The sequence below is a fragment of the Triturus cristatus genome, chromosome 7, assembly GCF_964204655.1.
Source record: "Triturus cristatus chromosome 7, aTriCri1.1, whole genome shotgun sequence".
NCBI classification, from domain to species: Eukaryota; Metazoa; Chordata; class Amphibia; order Caudata; family Salamandridae; genus Triturus; species Triturus cristatus.
In genome coordinates this window covers 865,795,626-865,812,143 of record NC_140590.1, presented here as the reverse complement: position 1 = coordinate 865,812,143, position 16,518 = coordinate 865,795,626, and the positions used below count along the sequence as shown (strand labels likewise).

General features: G+C 44.2%; 1 protein-coding gene across 3 annotated transcripts in view; it reads left to right on the top strand.

Annotated features, from left to right (window-relative positions):
- The window catches only part of WDR55 (WD repeat domain 55), a 191,441-nt gene that overhangs the window by 53,679 nt on the left and 121,244 nt on the right, over positions 1 to 16,518 (top strand). For 2 of the 3 annotated variants that reach the window (XM_085617805.1, XM_085617806.1), the window contains exon 2: positions 10,086 to 10,133. The exons of the other annotated variant lie outside the window; for it this stretch is intronic. In XM_085617805.1, coding sequence (XP_085473931.1) covers positions 10,086 to 10,133 — 48 coding nt within the window. The remainder of the gene's footprint in view (positions 1 to 10,085; positions 10,134 to 16,518) is intronic. 3 annotated transcript variants of the gene reach the window in all.

The following is a 16,518-nucleotide window of genomic DNA, read 5'->3' as shown; positions in this document are numbered from 1 at the left end:
GGTGGGACTGGGCCCTAAATTTATAGCTTGGATACGGCTTCTATACACCGGAGTGTTGGGACAGGTGCGAGTCAACAACTGTGCCTCTCGGACGTTCGAGCTGCGACGGGGTACTAGGCAGGGGTTCCCACTGTCTCCGTTAATATTCTCTCTTATACTGGAGCCACTGGCGGCCTGGGTGCGAAGGGACTTGGGGGTGCGAGGGCTGCGGTGGGTGGAGGGCTTGGAAGACCGTATATCCTTATATGCAGATGATGTGCTGTTGTATCTAGCCTCTCCGTACAAATCAATTATAGCGGTACTTGACATATTCACAAATTTTGGTAAATATTCGGGATATGCCATTAACTGGCATAAATCCATATTATATATGCTAAGAGGTCAAGCCCCCAGACTCCCGTCGAACTGTAATATAACAGTGGCAATGGAGGGATTTCGCTACCTGGGAGTTTTCATAACACCGGACCCCGATTGTTTCTATAGGTCCAACCTGGCTCCCCCTCTAGCTAGACTACGAGCTGATGTGAAGCATTGGAGGTCGCTCCCCTTAACGCTGTTGGGGAGGGCGGCGCTTTTCAAGATGCTGGCCCTTCCTCGTTTCCTTTATATATTGCAAAATTGCCCACATAAGTCCCGGATTTGTATTTTAGAGCAGTCGAAGGGGAGATTCGCACACTGTTGTGGGACGGAGGGGCCTCCAGGATTGCACTGAAAAAACTGACGAAGGGCTGGTACGATGGAGGCATTGCACTCCCCGACCTACAGCGATACTACTGGGCGGTGCAACTGGCTGCGGTCAATCACTGGATGTATCACCCTCCGGATGACCCAGCCTACATACTTGATCGATATCAAACAGACAGGTCTGGATATCTGGGGGCTTTGTACACTCCCGATAGGAAGGGGAGGGGGAGGTTCTTCGGTCCTACTCAACATACACTAGCGACCTGGCATCTAGTTAATTCTCGGCTGGGATTCTCTCGAGGGCCACGCCGTTGTGGTTCTCTCAGAAGCTAGGCATGCTATGCCGTCAGCCCGGGTTTGACTAATGGGACCTTATTGGGATCTCGGCGGTGAAAGACCTGGTACAGAAGGGAGCATTACTTACCTTTGATGATCTCCAGAAGCGCTACCAGATGGCACCGGGAGAAGTATATAGGTATATGCAGATCAGACACGCGATGAAGGCGGCGTTCCCATCTTTTAAAGATATACCGGAAACATCGCCATTGGAGGACCGTCTATTAGACGGACCCCTTAATTCGAAGGCGATATCCCTAACCTATAAAAAGTTGAGCAATAACTGGCCAGATACATTTTCAAAGCTTAGAGAACGGTGGCAGGAGGACCTGGGCCCTCTAGACGACGAAGATTGGCAAACGGCCCTCATGTCCCCTCGAGAGGCGGCCATCACACAAAGATTCAGGCTGATCCAGCTTCGCATATTGCACCGTTCGTACATCACAGGGAAAGTTCTGCCGAAAATAGGAGCTAGACCCGACGACCTATGTATGAGGGGGTGTGGACAACAGGCTACATTCTATCATACGCTGTGGAGTTGCCCAGAGATACGGGCACTTTGGGATAGGGCCTCTGAGCACATGCAAACCTCCCTGGGAAAAAACATAGTATTGACTCCACAAATGGGACTGCTGAACATATGGGAGGCAACTGACCTTACGGAAACCGAACAGCACTTCGCTACACTGGGATACACGTTGGTGAAGCGAGAACTGGCCCGGGGCTGGGGGGGGAGTGCACCCACCGCGTGTCGCCGTGTGGGCAATTGAGATGGATAGATGTATGCTGGCAGAGACCGCAGTCTTTGGGGCTAGGGGCTGCCCCAAGAAATGGGATAAAAAGTGGTCGCAGTGGAATGTGTATCGAGGGAATCTCTGTGTGTCACCTACTGTTGAAATGGGAATGAACACACGAACGGGCCGGGAGGAGAGGTTATAGTCCACATCAAGTACTAACAGCTGTCCTTTGATCTGTCTAACATATTAGAGTTGTTGTCCAATCATGTATGTATGGCTCTGATGAAAAACCAATAAACAAATTTATTAAAAAAAAAAAAAATTCCAGCAAGGGTTTTATTCTAATAAATGACCAATTTAAAATTGTTTTAGAATGCAGAAGTCGTGATTCGATCTCTGGCCCTTGCTTCCAAGAGCTACCTATAGTAAAATCCCGAATTTCTACATACCCATTTTCTTTCCATTTTTTTAGAATACTAGACTCTATAAAACATATTTTCCCGTAAAAAAATTTTGACAGCATGATTGAGCTAGTGAATCTTGGAATACTAAAAAATGTTAAAAACTGGGATTTTTGCTTGAGTAACCATTGAACAGTCTTGTATCGTACTTTCTTAGGGTACTTAGTTATTCTTCTAGGGTCAGTAATATTATATTCCTTCAATATTTTTTCCATAAAGAAATTATCTGCCCTCTGAGGGTCTAAAAAGAAAAATCTGAAACTATGATGTGCAAAAGTTGGGTAGTAATAATTCTGCATGTTTGGGAGCGACAGCCCTCCTTCTGCAACAGGGTAATTTAAAGTGCTAAGTGCCAGTCTCGGTACCTTAAAGAGTGACACCTGCTTGTGTGGCTTTTCTCACTGTTGTTGCCCTCAAGTGAGGTTTTGTCATGGGAACACCTCCAACCATAAAGCAGATGGAAGTGGTGCTGCACTGCTCTCGGGTCGCTGCAGCCTACAATTATTGTCTGTGTTTACGTCAGTTATCTTCGTTTTTTTGTTTTTTACACAAGGTATTTGTTGTTGTATGGCTTTTACATTGTACAGGCAGAGGAAGTGATTTGCCCAAAATCATACAATGTTTCCTCTGATCAAGTGCCAAAGCCAGTATCGAAACCCATGTGCTTGGGATTCAAGCTCAGCAACTACACCTCATATACATGGACGATGTCATATCCTCTTTCTTGGCAAGTTGAAATCTGCTGCAGAGCCCATTAAAGCGGCCAGATCTTGTGACCTCCCCAAAAGTTGGACCCTCCAAGTATCGTGTTGCTGTTATCTGTTTCAATGGATACAGTGAAGTCTATAGAATGTGGACTTCCCCTGGGGAAGGGTACGAACATATAAACTAAATTTTAGTGTTTGTGAGTCTCCGATCCAGTTTTGGTACGCTGTGGCTCCATGTCTTATAGAGGGATTCCCCCAATTTTAGATTAGTGGGTTTTGCCTCCATGTTCCATTTCAGTGTATCCATGCCGCCCCTTTCAGTTTCTTTCTTTCTTCAGTTTTGTGTATGGCAGTGACCTGTTTATGCAAGAGTTAGTCTTTGTGTCTCTACATGTCTATACTATTGATAACGAATGCACCTGTTTGTCTATCGCTTGAGACTCTTGTTTGTGTGTTCCATGCAAGTCAGTGTTTGTGTCCTGCTTCCAGAATATTGTGTTTTTCTATGGTGAAGAATGGTCAGGGTCATGTCAGATTGGATGGTTTCATCTGGTGATTGAGATGGTGGGATTCTTTTAAACTGTTGGGGCAGAGTATGAAGGCTTTTTAGATCAGGGTTAAATAGAACTTTAGCTGTCTCACCAGCCTCTTCTAATCAAACAAATTAATGAGTACAAATACATACACAGAGGAGCTTTGGGTCAGCACTCTTCATCAATTGGTCTGTTACCATTCACATGTTATATCCGTCCATTACCGCATACTGCATAGCAATGTGTCAGCCTATTTCTTCCATTGGCTCGTCAGCACTGCGAGTTACAGTATTTGCACATGCACACACCCTCCTAAATTCAAGTGCACTGCAGAGCAAGGACTTTGGGGGTGGGGGGCAAAGCTTTACTTTGACAATGTTTTGTTCTTTGCATTCTTTAGCTTTTTTGTTTTATTAATGATCCTTGTGATTTGAACTATATTTCAAGGTCACAGGACTTCAAAACCAGTAGTACCTTTTTCTGCTGCAGTAAAAATCCTATTTTCCTGTGGTGTGCATCAAACCTAAAAATTATTTCTTTACTTGCTCTCAGTACAAGTACCTGCTTTGAGGCTCCCACGCTGTTATATTAAAATTATATGTGATAGTTATTTTTTTAATTTCTTTTTTTATTCTTTAATTTTTGTGGCATACACTTTCAATAACCTATAAAACAAGCATTGGCATAGCCAATAGGTATCGCCTTTGGGACCTTATAAGTGTTTAGCCATGCAACACTTGATGTTGTTGCACCAAGGATATTGTGCTGGATAACTAAACGCTTATAAGGTCCCAAAGGAGAGACCTATTGGCTTTTGCAATGCAATAGGTCTCGCATTTGCGCGAGTTAGAGCTATTGGCATTGTAAATGACAATGCCTTTACCCATGTTTTTTGGTTTAGAGTGGAGTGGGTGCATGTGGTGTGGAGTGGAATTATGTGGGTAATATTGGAATTGTTAGTTGTGGAATTGTGTGATGTGGAATTGTGTGTTGGACAGTGTATTTGTGTAGTGGAATTATGTGGCATGGTGAACAGATAGGGGTGAGAGCTTCACACAATAGATAGAAAGGAAGATAGAGAGGGATAAGTAGTTTGTGCAGGAAGTGGTGAATGAACTCTGGACAGAGGAGCAGAAGGAGTGAGTGAGAAAGAGAAAGAAGGGGAGAGCAGGTGACAGACATATAAAGAGGGTGCGCTTGTGTACGCAAGAGGCATCCTAAAAAGAGGAGGAGCGCGTGGGTTTGAGAGACGGAAATGTTGAAAAGGTACGGGAAAGAAAATTTGTTTGAAAACCTGAAGTCAATGATATGAGAGATGCGGGAACAAAGCATGAGAGAGTGAGAGAGAGGGGTGAGAGAAAGTACGAGAGCGAGAGATAGAGATAGAGGGACAAGTGGGAGGGGCACCCAAAGGTGGGTGGGGAAGTCGAGAGCCGTACCAGTTCACAGCATGAGGAGGTAAAGAAAGGTAGTATGTGTAAGCAGATAGTATAGACAGAGAGTGTGAGGGAGGGATGAGAGGCGGCAGTGGGGTCGCAAGATGAGGGGTAGTGGGAGTGTGAGGGAGAGATAAGAGGGGGAGTAGGAGGGAGAGATGGGGGAGTGGGAGGGAGCGGCATAGTGGGAGTGTGAGGGAGAGATAAGAGGGGTAGTGGGAGGGAGAGATAAGAGGGGTAGTGGGAGGGAGAGATGAGGGGGTAGTGGGAGGGAGAGATGAGAGGGGTATTGAAAGGGAGAGATGAGGGGGAGTGTGAGGGAGACATGAGCGGGTAGTGGGAGGGAGAGATGAGGGGGGAGTGGAAGTGGGAAGGAGAGATGAGAGGGGTAGTGGGAGGGAGAGATGAGGGGGGATTGGCAGGGAGAGACGAGAGGGGTAGTGGGAGTGTCAGTGTGAGGGAGATATAAGAGGGGTAGTGAGAGGGAGAGATTGGGAAGTGGGAGGGAGAGATGGGGGGATTGGTAGGGAGAGATGAGAGGGGTATTGGGATGTGAGGGAGAGATGATTGGGTTGCTGAAGGTGCTAACTTCTTTCTTGGGATGGAGGTTTTTCTACGTAGTTTAAAAAAAGCAGATTTTAAAAGCAATTATAGAAGGAGGCAGACAGCCGATGGTGCTGCGGAGAAGGAGGGCTGAACCATTATAGGGGTGAAGTGGGCTCCTCACGCACCTGGGTGCTGTACCGGCTGCACTTACCATAGATACACCTCAGAGGGAAGGGTGGGCCTGGGCAGAGGCGTTTCAGGGGGTGTGCAAAGCAGCACAACTGGCCCCAAAAACGCTGTGTTAAGAAAGGCACTCTGACAGCGGCTTTATGTGCTTGCTAAATAAAAACAGTATAAACTATGGGGAGAAGAACAAACAAAACTGAAGAATTGTTTAAAATAGTTTGGGGACACACCAAACAACAACATAAACGATTAAAAAGAAGCACGTTTTTTCTGTGACTAAACAGAACTGGTACTCAGATCAAATTACAAAGGCATTTCTATCTTTCTAGCAATTCGTTGTCTGCGTGCTCTGGCTTGAACTCCCATTTTAATAAGAATTGACAAAGCCAATAGGACGGGCTGTTTTTATAAGCGACCCTGCTTCTTCGTGTGTGTGTGTCTCTGTCTGTCTTTCCGGTTGAATAGCTGAATGTGAGAAAAGGTCAGCCTTTGGATGCATTAGTGAGTGCATGGATAGATTAATGAACAAGAGATAACTAATGGCTGAGTGAGCCCTTCTATGGATATGAAGGGGGGAGTGAAATGGGTGAATGTTTGAATAAAGAAGTGGATGTATGTGATGATAAATGGAAGCGTGAGTGCATGTATAGATGCAGACAGGTTGCATTAACCTTACAGACTGTGGCCGTGATAATGTTATTAAAATGTCAATAATTATCAATATTATGTAAATGTAAACATTACACTAAGGCTGGGCACAATTATATCAAGAATGTTCACAATATATTAAGAATTAACACTATGCCAGTGCGAGAACTAGGCAAGCACAATGCAAGCATCACATCAGAGCACTATTATGCTTAAAATACACCGAGAATAAGCAACATTGCGGAAAAGACTGAATTACTGCAGGCGTGGCCACCATTGTGAAAAAATTTGCCTATTATCTCAGGAATGCGCGTGAGAGATGGGGAGCAGGAGGTGAGCCCGGGAGTGGTGCGTGTGCAGTCTGCTCTTTTTTGAAGCACGTACTCGTGCTTGTGGCGCGCCCCTGTGCGCTCCCGCAAAGTGTATGCCGCCACAAGCACGAGTATGTGCTTCGAACAACGGCTAAAGGTCCTCCTAAGCAGCGCATGTGTGCTGCGTAGGCGAGACCTAAAAACAGCACTAGTTTGCGAAGCCAGTCATATTATCTTTGCCATTGTGTTTTTCTTTTGATTGTGTGTGGTGAGGGATCGTTAATTTAGAGAGCATACAAGCATCTGGGCGAGAGAGTGTCTTGATCTCTCTGTGGTTGAGTAAACTAGTGGTACGAAAAGGGTCTTGAGAGTTATACGGAAGATCAAGGGGCTGGTTATATGTTTGAGCTGATAAAAATGTAAAACATATATTTAAAACCAAGCTGCCGTTTTCTTTTTGCTGCAACCATGCTTTGTATCTTGAAATGAAAGAATACTGTTTTAGCTTTAAAATCCCTCTTCAGATCAGGCATCAACAACAGTAGAGCAAATTCCTGAGGCAGGGTGTGCTCCTGATGACATGATTAGCAAAGGGCTAGTGCACCACTTATCTAGTGGACTAGCTGTTTGTGTAGTTTGTTCTGTTGCTGTAGCTTGAGCTATGGTTGCATCACTGATTTTTCTCAGGTTCTTCTTAACCCTTGTAGTACAAGAATGCCTCATTAAGTAACTCTTAAGTATTTGATCATCAGTGTAATATGTCTGCTATATAACCATAGTTATGTTGGGGGTAAAGTGCTTCAACAACCTACAAACTGTATTTTCTTTAAGATCAATATCTGTCAGCCATTGTTCAGGTCCGCAGACAGGCGAAAGATATATCTTCAGCTATCGGAGCTTGCACTTCTTAGTTTACAAATAAGTCACCCTCCCTCTCTAAACTGTGCATTCATTCACTTCATTGAATATGTGGCTCACTAGAATTGCTTTTGAGAGGATAGCATTAATGTTCAGTGTTGTATGTAGGGCGCCTCAGAGAAGCAGCACAAAAATTCCTGTGTTCAGCTACTCCAGTGGTAAGAATGCACTTTTCAGGGAGTTGGGATGTAGCCGGGGAGAGCCTTTCTGCCTTTGATGGGACAGTGTGCATCTGTATGTTGCAATTTAGCTGGGAAATATAGCCCTATATTGTTTTTTGCTTTAACCTGAGATCTTCTACCATGGGTTATGCCTGTGTAAATTAAGCAGTGGCCTTTGTGCATTCATCTGCTGCTTTCCTTGTTATGCTGTCTTATGCAGTGTAGTGCACACTCGCTATGCTTCCCTGGGCAACCCACTAGTACCCTGCCTGCTGCAGACGCAGTCACTTAGCATATCCACAAAGTGGTTCTGCAAGTGCCTAGGAATGGAGCAGTGTAAGAGAGAGCAATAGATCCAGTTACAGTCTACAGGCTCGGCCATTAGTAACTCCTGATGTGCTGCAGTGATGTTTCTGAATCCCGTGCTAGAAAACCCTTCTGAGGCAGCGCTGACCATTATACTGTTGATATTGTGGTCTTTAACACAAAAGAATAATGACTCGGTTAAGTACTGTACTATACTATAGTTTTATTGAGCCCAAAGAAAATCTGCTCTCCAACAAGAGCTTCATCTTCTCAATCCAGAATCTGCAACAAAAGTCTGCAATTGACATTTCATATTCGCTCATTCCAGCACCACCAATTCAGGCCCATACTCACTTGACCTGAAGTCAGTACGCAGAACACCACATACTTCATTGTCACCGATAAACGTTTAGAAGAACAGTGTCATTTTAATTGGATAAGGGTAAAAATCTACCAAGAGTAGTTGTAATATTTGGGATTTTCAATGCTTTGTAGTCCCTTTCTACTCTCGAACCTTCTAGCTAGAATGGGGACAAAGGACCTTGTAACAGTGGATATTTACTGTCTCCTGTGATGAACCGTAGGGAGCAGAAATTGTGGTGTTGAACATTTGTGCACTGAAGAGGCTTAAGTGTTGGTGTGTGCAGTTCAGAGTGCACCATTTGCAGTACTATCCAATAAACCTAACACACATTGTGACTCCCCTGGGGTTTTAGAGAGTCTATAAATGCTTAATTGATCCATCTCTTCTGTCTTTGCACCACTGTGCTTTATTGAGAAGTTACAAGGAATTGGGAGTGGACAAAACTCACTTCAGGAGGATGTATAATGGGGTTCTTTTCAGGGACACAAGGCCCACCCAGACCTTCTCAACTAAAGTCCTTATTTAAAGTCTGGTGGACAGGGTATTCCATCACAAAAGAGGCTGAGTACCCTGTCCACCAAATGCTTGCATTACTCCACTCTATTTAGAGTCAGGATAACAGCCATGTTTTCACCTGTGGAGCTTCTGCTCATTCCCCCGTCAGAACACTTAGACCAGTGGTCCTACTGACATTGGCCCATATGTAAACCATCCACCCTGTTTAGGGCGGACTTTCTAGCATAATTTTATTTCTGTTTGTGAATGCCAGGGAAACCAGTCCAGAATAGGAAATAAAATGAAGGACACCCCATGTACTGGGACAGACTGTCAATATGTTGGGTCCTTTCATTTTTAATAACTCTCACTGTGGGAGTTTGTTTTGTGGAAAAACAAAAAAACTTGGCGGTGCTAGTGCCTTCTGGTGCCCTTTCAACAGTGCTGTAGTGCTTGTAGAGGAGCCTGCCTGGCAGAGACGTCTAAATGTGTCAGGCTGTAGTCCACCAGAGCAGTGAAGTACATCCCTCCTTTGACCGGGCGCAATGTAGTACAGCCCGCCAGACACAAAATAAGCAACCAGGTTCAGCGTCACACAACATATACTGTAATACATGGACACTACATCTGTTCTGGTGCTACAGCCCCCAGCACTTACACAAAGGAATCGGAGTAATCGAATCAGAACAGCACCTGGATTACCTGGATTTTAGGTCCAGCTCCCAAGGCTTCCTAGTCCATGGTAATGAAGGGCAGTATACTGCGTTGACAGCACAGAGCAATGTGTCTACGGAAAGAGTTACTTTCCATCCCCTCCCTCATGAAACATATGTGGTGTTTGGTTGCAGGGGTTCCCATGCCATGATTCCATCCTCACACACCACCTGGAAGAATACCAATATAGTGGCCATTGCTCACTCAGGAATTTCCCAGTTAGGGTCTCTGTGTTTGACCCAGTGTGCCTGCCCACATCCTCCTATTCTCAAGTCCGAATCATGAGCAGTGTCACGACCTACCTTGGAATGGTTGGTTTAAAAGATGTCCCAAGGGGAACACCATCAGGCTGCTCCTCTTAAATTTGCCAATTACTAGACACTGCCTTCACTAGTTTATTCACTGTAGTGGAAGTGTGTAGGGATATTGTAGGTTTTGTAGTACATTTTATTTTTTAAGTTTGAGTCTTTCTGTGCTGTGGGCTTTATTCCAGATTTTCATGGAATAAGTTTAACATAAAATCTTACCTTTCATACACACAGGAGGCCTGTTCGGTTGAAGCGCCAACGCAAATTGAGGCTGCAGATCAGGTACTGTGTGTCAACAGATTTAATGTTTTCTATTAAAAGGCGCCGGAGTGGTTCTGACTGTTTTAGCTCCTCTTTCCCCTTGATGATTCGGAATTACTGCGGAGAAGGTGTGCTTGCTAGGTTTGCAGTTGGGTCTCCTGCCTTATCTATGTACATTTCATATCATCTTGATGAAATGATAGTGACCTCCCTATGCATTGTGACGTACTGTAAAATGGAAGCACAACAACAGAAGATGCAGTTCTTGTGGGAAATACAAGGTCTGTTTGATAGTCTGGGGCATTCTGAAAGTCTGTAGTGATAAGACCAAGATAGTCGCAGCATCTGGAATCAACTCAATAAAAACATCTCAAACCTATGCAGTTGTTAAAACTTTAAGGGTGCACATATTCTGTGAAATGTACAGTTCTCTTAGACAGTTTCAGCTGTTCCAGGATTATGGCAGTAAATGTATTTTGTCAGGCTGATTTTCATTGTGAGCTTGTATAGATTGCTTCTGAGAGCGCTTTTGTTAGTTTGAACTTAAATGTGCATTAGTATCGGTTTCTCTGCACTTGACTTCACACGTGTATACTGACATGAAACTATTGTAATTGAAACGAAATCATTATGACTTATTAAAGTGTGTTTTCCTGGCTTAGATATAACTAGGCTTCAGCCTCGGAGCCATCTTGTTTGAAATGGATGCTGAATCAAGATGTTCTGTTTTTATATGTTTAGCTTGACACTACATGCAGCAAGATGTGTATTGTTTATTTCTGTAACACGTATTGTTCTCGAAAAACTAGCTAGAGGAAACTTTTTGCCACATATCTCAAGGTTCTTCCTCCTAAAAGATTTATTTTATTCAGTCACAATGGTTCTCTGATGATTATGTAACCAATTTATTCTAACACCACCGGACGACTTTAGGTCAGAAGGGGCAATCCTTATTTATATAGTGGGTTAGTGCTAAGGTGATAGGATTATATGACGCTTTAGAATATTGGAATATGATTTGTTGAAATGATGATACTTATGCTCATACCATGCTGACTTTACAGTTTCAGTAATTTTCTATACAAGAAAACTGTATATAAACCCATTAATTTGGGGTTTAGCCAGATCTTTTTGGTTTCTACTATGGATGCTATCCGATATCCTGATGATTTTTCTGCATAGTTAAGTCTAGGAGCCTGATTTTGATGTTGTCAGGAAGCCTGTTTCTCCATCAGGGAGATGAAGTAAATTACTCCGTCATCCTGACGTAGATGCTGCCCGCCAAATTGAAAAATTAGCACCAAGCTGGCGGTTATTTCTTAGAGCATTGATAAGAACCACCATCATAGCAGTTCCTATCAATGCTTTGTGAACTTTGGTTAAAGGTTCGGTCAACAAGACTTAGCCATGCAGCAAACTGTTTTGTATTTCTAAAAAGAAAATCCTGAAGTGGGAATTTCTGCATGAAAATACAAAAGAAAATGCTCCCCATGCCATGGGAGTCGATCTCTTAGTGAGGGGAGCATTTAGCAGGCTTTACCGCCCCTTGCCGTCGGGGATTTCCTTGCTGTGACGACCAGTGTAAAAGGACCTCTGATTCTGTCCGTCTAAATTAGTTGGGCGGAATTAGAAGTCTGCCACCAATGGCCCTTGCTTCTCAGGCCATTCAGAGGGGTTTAATTACGGCAGAGACAGAGGAGTCTCAGCTGTGATTACACCTATGGTCCACTTGCATCTAAATTGGATGGGTAGGCTTTTATCTTGGTGGTAGGTATACTCCGTCGCCGTTGCGATTGAGTATACACATTGCCAAGATATAAACCAGCCCCTTAGTCTATTTCTAATTTTGCCTATTATTTTGTACTATTCCTATTGCTGAGAGCCTTCGATAAAAATGATTTCTGTGCTTTATTGAGATTGCTATTGCGTTTGCGCTTTTTAAATTTTTGAGTTGCACTTTAACATTTAATGAACCTACATGCTTTTTCTAAATTCTAATCTCAAACTCAATTTTGGAGTTGATCCTTATTGACTGTATTTTGAAATGCTGTTTTCAATCTTGCCTCAGGGGACACATTACCTCAAAGACATTGAGGATAACACTGTCGCTGGTCCACCCATAGATTGGGCATGCCCCTGTTGTGCAGATTTTCTAGAGGTAGAGCATGCCCACACTTCTCACAACCAGTGCACACAGAAACCCCAGGGCCATGCTGTGCTTCATAATAAAAACAAGGTTACTATGTTAACCCAGAACAAATGGGTGAGGGAACACTGTAGTGGCATATTGCTACTATATGATTATTGAGTTTTAGAGAAAAATGTCCTCAATAAAGTGATGCTTGTTGGGGCAAATGTGCTCTACATGTCATTGTAAAGCTGTGCCACCCTTCTTCTTGTACACCCTTCCCCCACTTTGGTGAGCATAACAATCATGCTAGCCCATGGAGTGTTCTCCTGACTTTAAACATCATTGCTGAACTTAGCTGTTAAGGTGGGCACCCTTAGTGCAACCCTCCCTCTCTGTGAGTTTGGTTTCTAACCCCTCTACCCAGGCTGTGCGAGACAGACAGTGGTGGCAGCATTCTCTGCAGGGGGTTGGGGGGGGGGCACAGGCCGCCTTTTCACTTGTAATATTCTGTGGAGAGACTGCCTATTGGCCTCCATACTGCGTGAGTTTGTGTTCATCCCCTATAACCAAGGTCTGTGCCTTCGTTGTGTCTAAGACTTGTATGATGAGTACGTTTGATGAATGTTGAGTGCACTTGTTTTACATATTTTGAATGTGCTGAAGTCCAGTAGGGTCTACTTGTGTATATTGTAACTGGTTGTTTCTTTCAAACCGTGTACTACGTCTCTAAAACTAGATGTGCCTGGGTGGACGAGAGATACAACCCATTCGGTGGAGGCATTGCAATCATCTTTAAAGACTGCTTTACCTGTCGTTTACTAGGTAACCCCCTCATAGACTGTGAGAATATGCATTTCTCTATTGAATTTTCCCCCCTATTGTCAGTTTCTGGCATCCTGATTTATCGTCCTCCTGGAGCAGAAGGCTCCTTCTGTAAAGGATTGGTAGAGACAGCGATTAATTTAGCCTGCATGTCCGCCAATTTTACTCTCTTAGGCGATTTTACCCTACATTTCGATGACCCTAAAGCGGTAACGGCTGGCGAATTGGTAGCAGACCTTGCGGCCCTGCAGCTTTCACAAAAGGTCTCAAGGGCTACGCACATGAAAGGACATTGTCTTGACTCTATGTTCTCCAATGTGGAGAACCTCACAGGAGATGATCCCCTCCCTGTTCCTTGGTCTGACCACTTCCTTATTCCTCTTTCTTGGTATCCTAGGAACTCTACTCCGCAAGTCCAACCTTTAATGATTTTGAATAGATCCTGGTCTAAGCTCAACCCAGATAATTGGATTCAGGTACTGGAGAAGACCAGACCCATACCTGTTCCCTGTCCTATTGTAGCGGATAAAGATTTCTGCAGCTGGATTGAAGACTCGTTGGATCAGGTTTTACCCAAAACCCTGATGAAGAAAACAAACAGCACCCACACATCCCCTTGGTATTCTGCGGAATTACGAGCTCTTAAACAATGCTGTAAAGTTCTTGAAAGGAGGTGGAGAACGGATTTCTCCGACAGTAAGAAGACTGGATATAGAAAAGTCATCAGCAAATATAGAGCAGGAATAAAGAAGGCACAAGCTTCGGTCTATGAGGAGAGAATTCTTCAGGCATCTAACTCCTCTAGAGAAACCTTCACGATTATTAAAAAACGTATCAAAATTCCAGTTCCCCCCCCCATCGCCCCCGATTTGTCAGGGAAACGATGTAATAAACTGGCAGAATTCTTTAGCTCTAAAATTCATAACATAGTGCAATCTATGCCCTATGCTGAGGCTACATGTGATGATCAAGGTGTCCTTCCTCCTGATCAGACGCTGGACTCCTTTCCCCCTCTGCCTTCAGAATTGTTTCTGACACTTTTCTCTCAGGTGAAAAGTGGCTCTCCTAGAGACCCGGCCCCCATGAATATTTTGGTCAAGGCGGCACCCATAGTAGCTCCTGTTGTTGCAGAGGTGATTCATTCCTTACTTTATACAGGTATAGTGCCCCCGAAATGGAAAAGGGCTATGGTGAAGTAATTGCTGAAAAAACCCAATTTACATCCGGAAGAGTTGGGTAACTATCGCCCTATTTCCCTTCTCCCGGGAATCGCCAAAATTGCAGTGAAATACCTGAACTCTATGGTTTCCAAGTTTCTGGAACTGCATGGGGTTCTACATCCCTCTCAGACCGGATTCCTCCCACGACAGAGCACAGAGACTGCCCTGGTGGCTGTAGTGGAGGAAGGTAGAAAGATTGTAGATGCTGGAGGGTCGGCAGCAATCATTCTTCTCGACCTAAGCGCCGCATTCGATACAGTAAACCATCCGACTCTGATACACCGTCTCAAAAAAATTGGAATAGGTGGCATGGCCCTGAAATGGCTCCGTTCTTTTTTAGAGGATCGCATCTTCCAGGTCTTTGAGGGAGATGTGAGTTCGCCACCTCAACCTCTGCTATGTGGCATACCCCACGGATCTTCACTAAGCCCTACCCTATTCAATATATATACATGGCCCCCCTGGCAGCTATTATAGCACCATTCGGAATTCAAATGGTAACTTATGCCGACGACACCCAATTAGTCGTGTCCCTTAACCAAACGACTCACCAGACTAAGGCCCTCTTCTTTTGTTTATCTGAGGTCTTAAAGTGGATGACTGCCTCTCAGCTGAAGCTGAATGGCGATAAGACGGAGATTATGATTTTGGGTAATCCCCACCCAGCTATACTGGAGTCCTCATGGCCAGCGTGCATGGGCACTCTTCCTGTTTTTAAAACTGAAATAAAGAGTTTAGGCATCTGGCTTGACCAGGATTTGTCGTTCAAAGTGCAGGCAAGGAAAACAGTGGCCACCTGCTTCGGCCTGATTAGAATGACTAGGAAAGTGTTGCCTCTTCTTCCCCCTTTGGCCAAGAAAATCCTGGTCCAGTCCTTGATACTTTCTAGGATTGATTATGGCAATGCCCTTTTTCTGGGCGCTCCAGCGTTAATTATGACCAAACTCCAAAAGATCCAAAACTGTGCAGCCAGACTGCTTTCAGGCGTATCCAATCGTACTTTGGTTAAACCTTCGATTCGCTCACTGCACTGGCTGCCGGTGAAGGAGAGGGTAAACTTCAAAGCCCTTTGTATTGTGCACAAAACCCTTCAAGGGTATGCCCCCCCCCCTCTCTTGGCACCCTTAATTCGGCTTTATAAAGCGAACAGGAATCTCCGCTCCAATGATCTTCATTTGCTTTCGATCCCGAAAGTTAAAAGGGCCAGAGGAGGAGGTCGCCTCTTCTCTTTTAATGCATCCAAACTTTGGAATGACCAGCTATGAAGTGAACTTAACCATCTAGCTTTCCGAAGACAATTGAAAACTCTCCTGTTCCCCTAATCTTCCTCAGCTTGTTCCATGCAGTCTTACCCAGCGCTGGGAGGCCTCCGGGTAGCCATGCACTTTATAAATGTTCTTTTCATTTAATTTCATTTAATTTTATTCGAAGTGGCTGGGCTTCCTCTGCCAGGGCAAAACCCAGTCCTATTTTCCTGCCAGTGATCAATATTCCTCTGTGAAATGGCTCTTGAGACAGATCTACTCCTTGTCCACAAAACTCTGAAAATAACTGGTCTTAGGTTGGGCAAGAGAGCCAGGAGCAGTGAATTTGGACTCCAAGCGCGGGAATATTGTGTCCCCAGGATTGGAGAAATATCTACACTTTAAAAAAGTTTAGCCATCGGAGGAGGATAAGCACTAGCCCTCCTTAGCTATTACTTTGTTCACTGGGAAGGTCCTGTGCACTAGAATCAGGAAAGGAGAGGCAGGAGCCTCTTCCTGGTTGCCACTTTCCTCTGGAATTGGCCTAAGTCCTGCAGACTTGCATCACTACTTGGTTTGCCCTCTTATACTTCACTATGCAAATACAACTTCCAGTTTCCAGACTTAATGACTCTAGAAGGGATATAGTTGTTCCTTCATACACCAAAAAGATAAATACAGCATCAAAAAGATAACTACGTGTTATTTGATTCTAAGATGATGTTAGCCAGGCCAATTTAAATGTATTACTGGCAAAATAATAATTAAACTTAAAAGCAAAAAAAAGAAGACAAGCCTTGGAAAGGCCAATATATGGTGGCTCTAAAAGTCACAGATATTGGCTTGTGGCTCTAAAAGTCCGTGATAATGCCTTTGCCAATGTTTGCTGGCATTTGCATCCTAAAAATCAACACCATCATGTTTGTGATGATGCTGACCTTTAAGCTCATAAATGCAAATGATGTTTTAAGTAATGTGGCCTTTCCCCA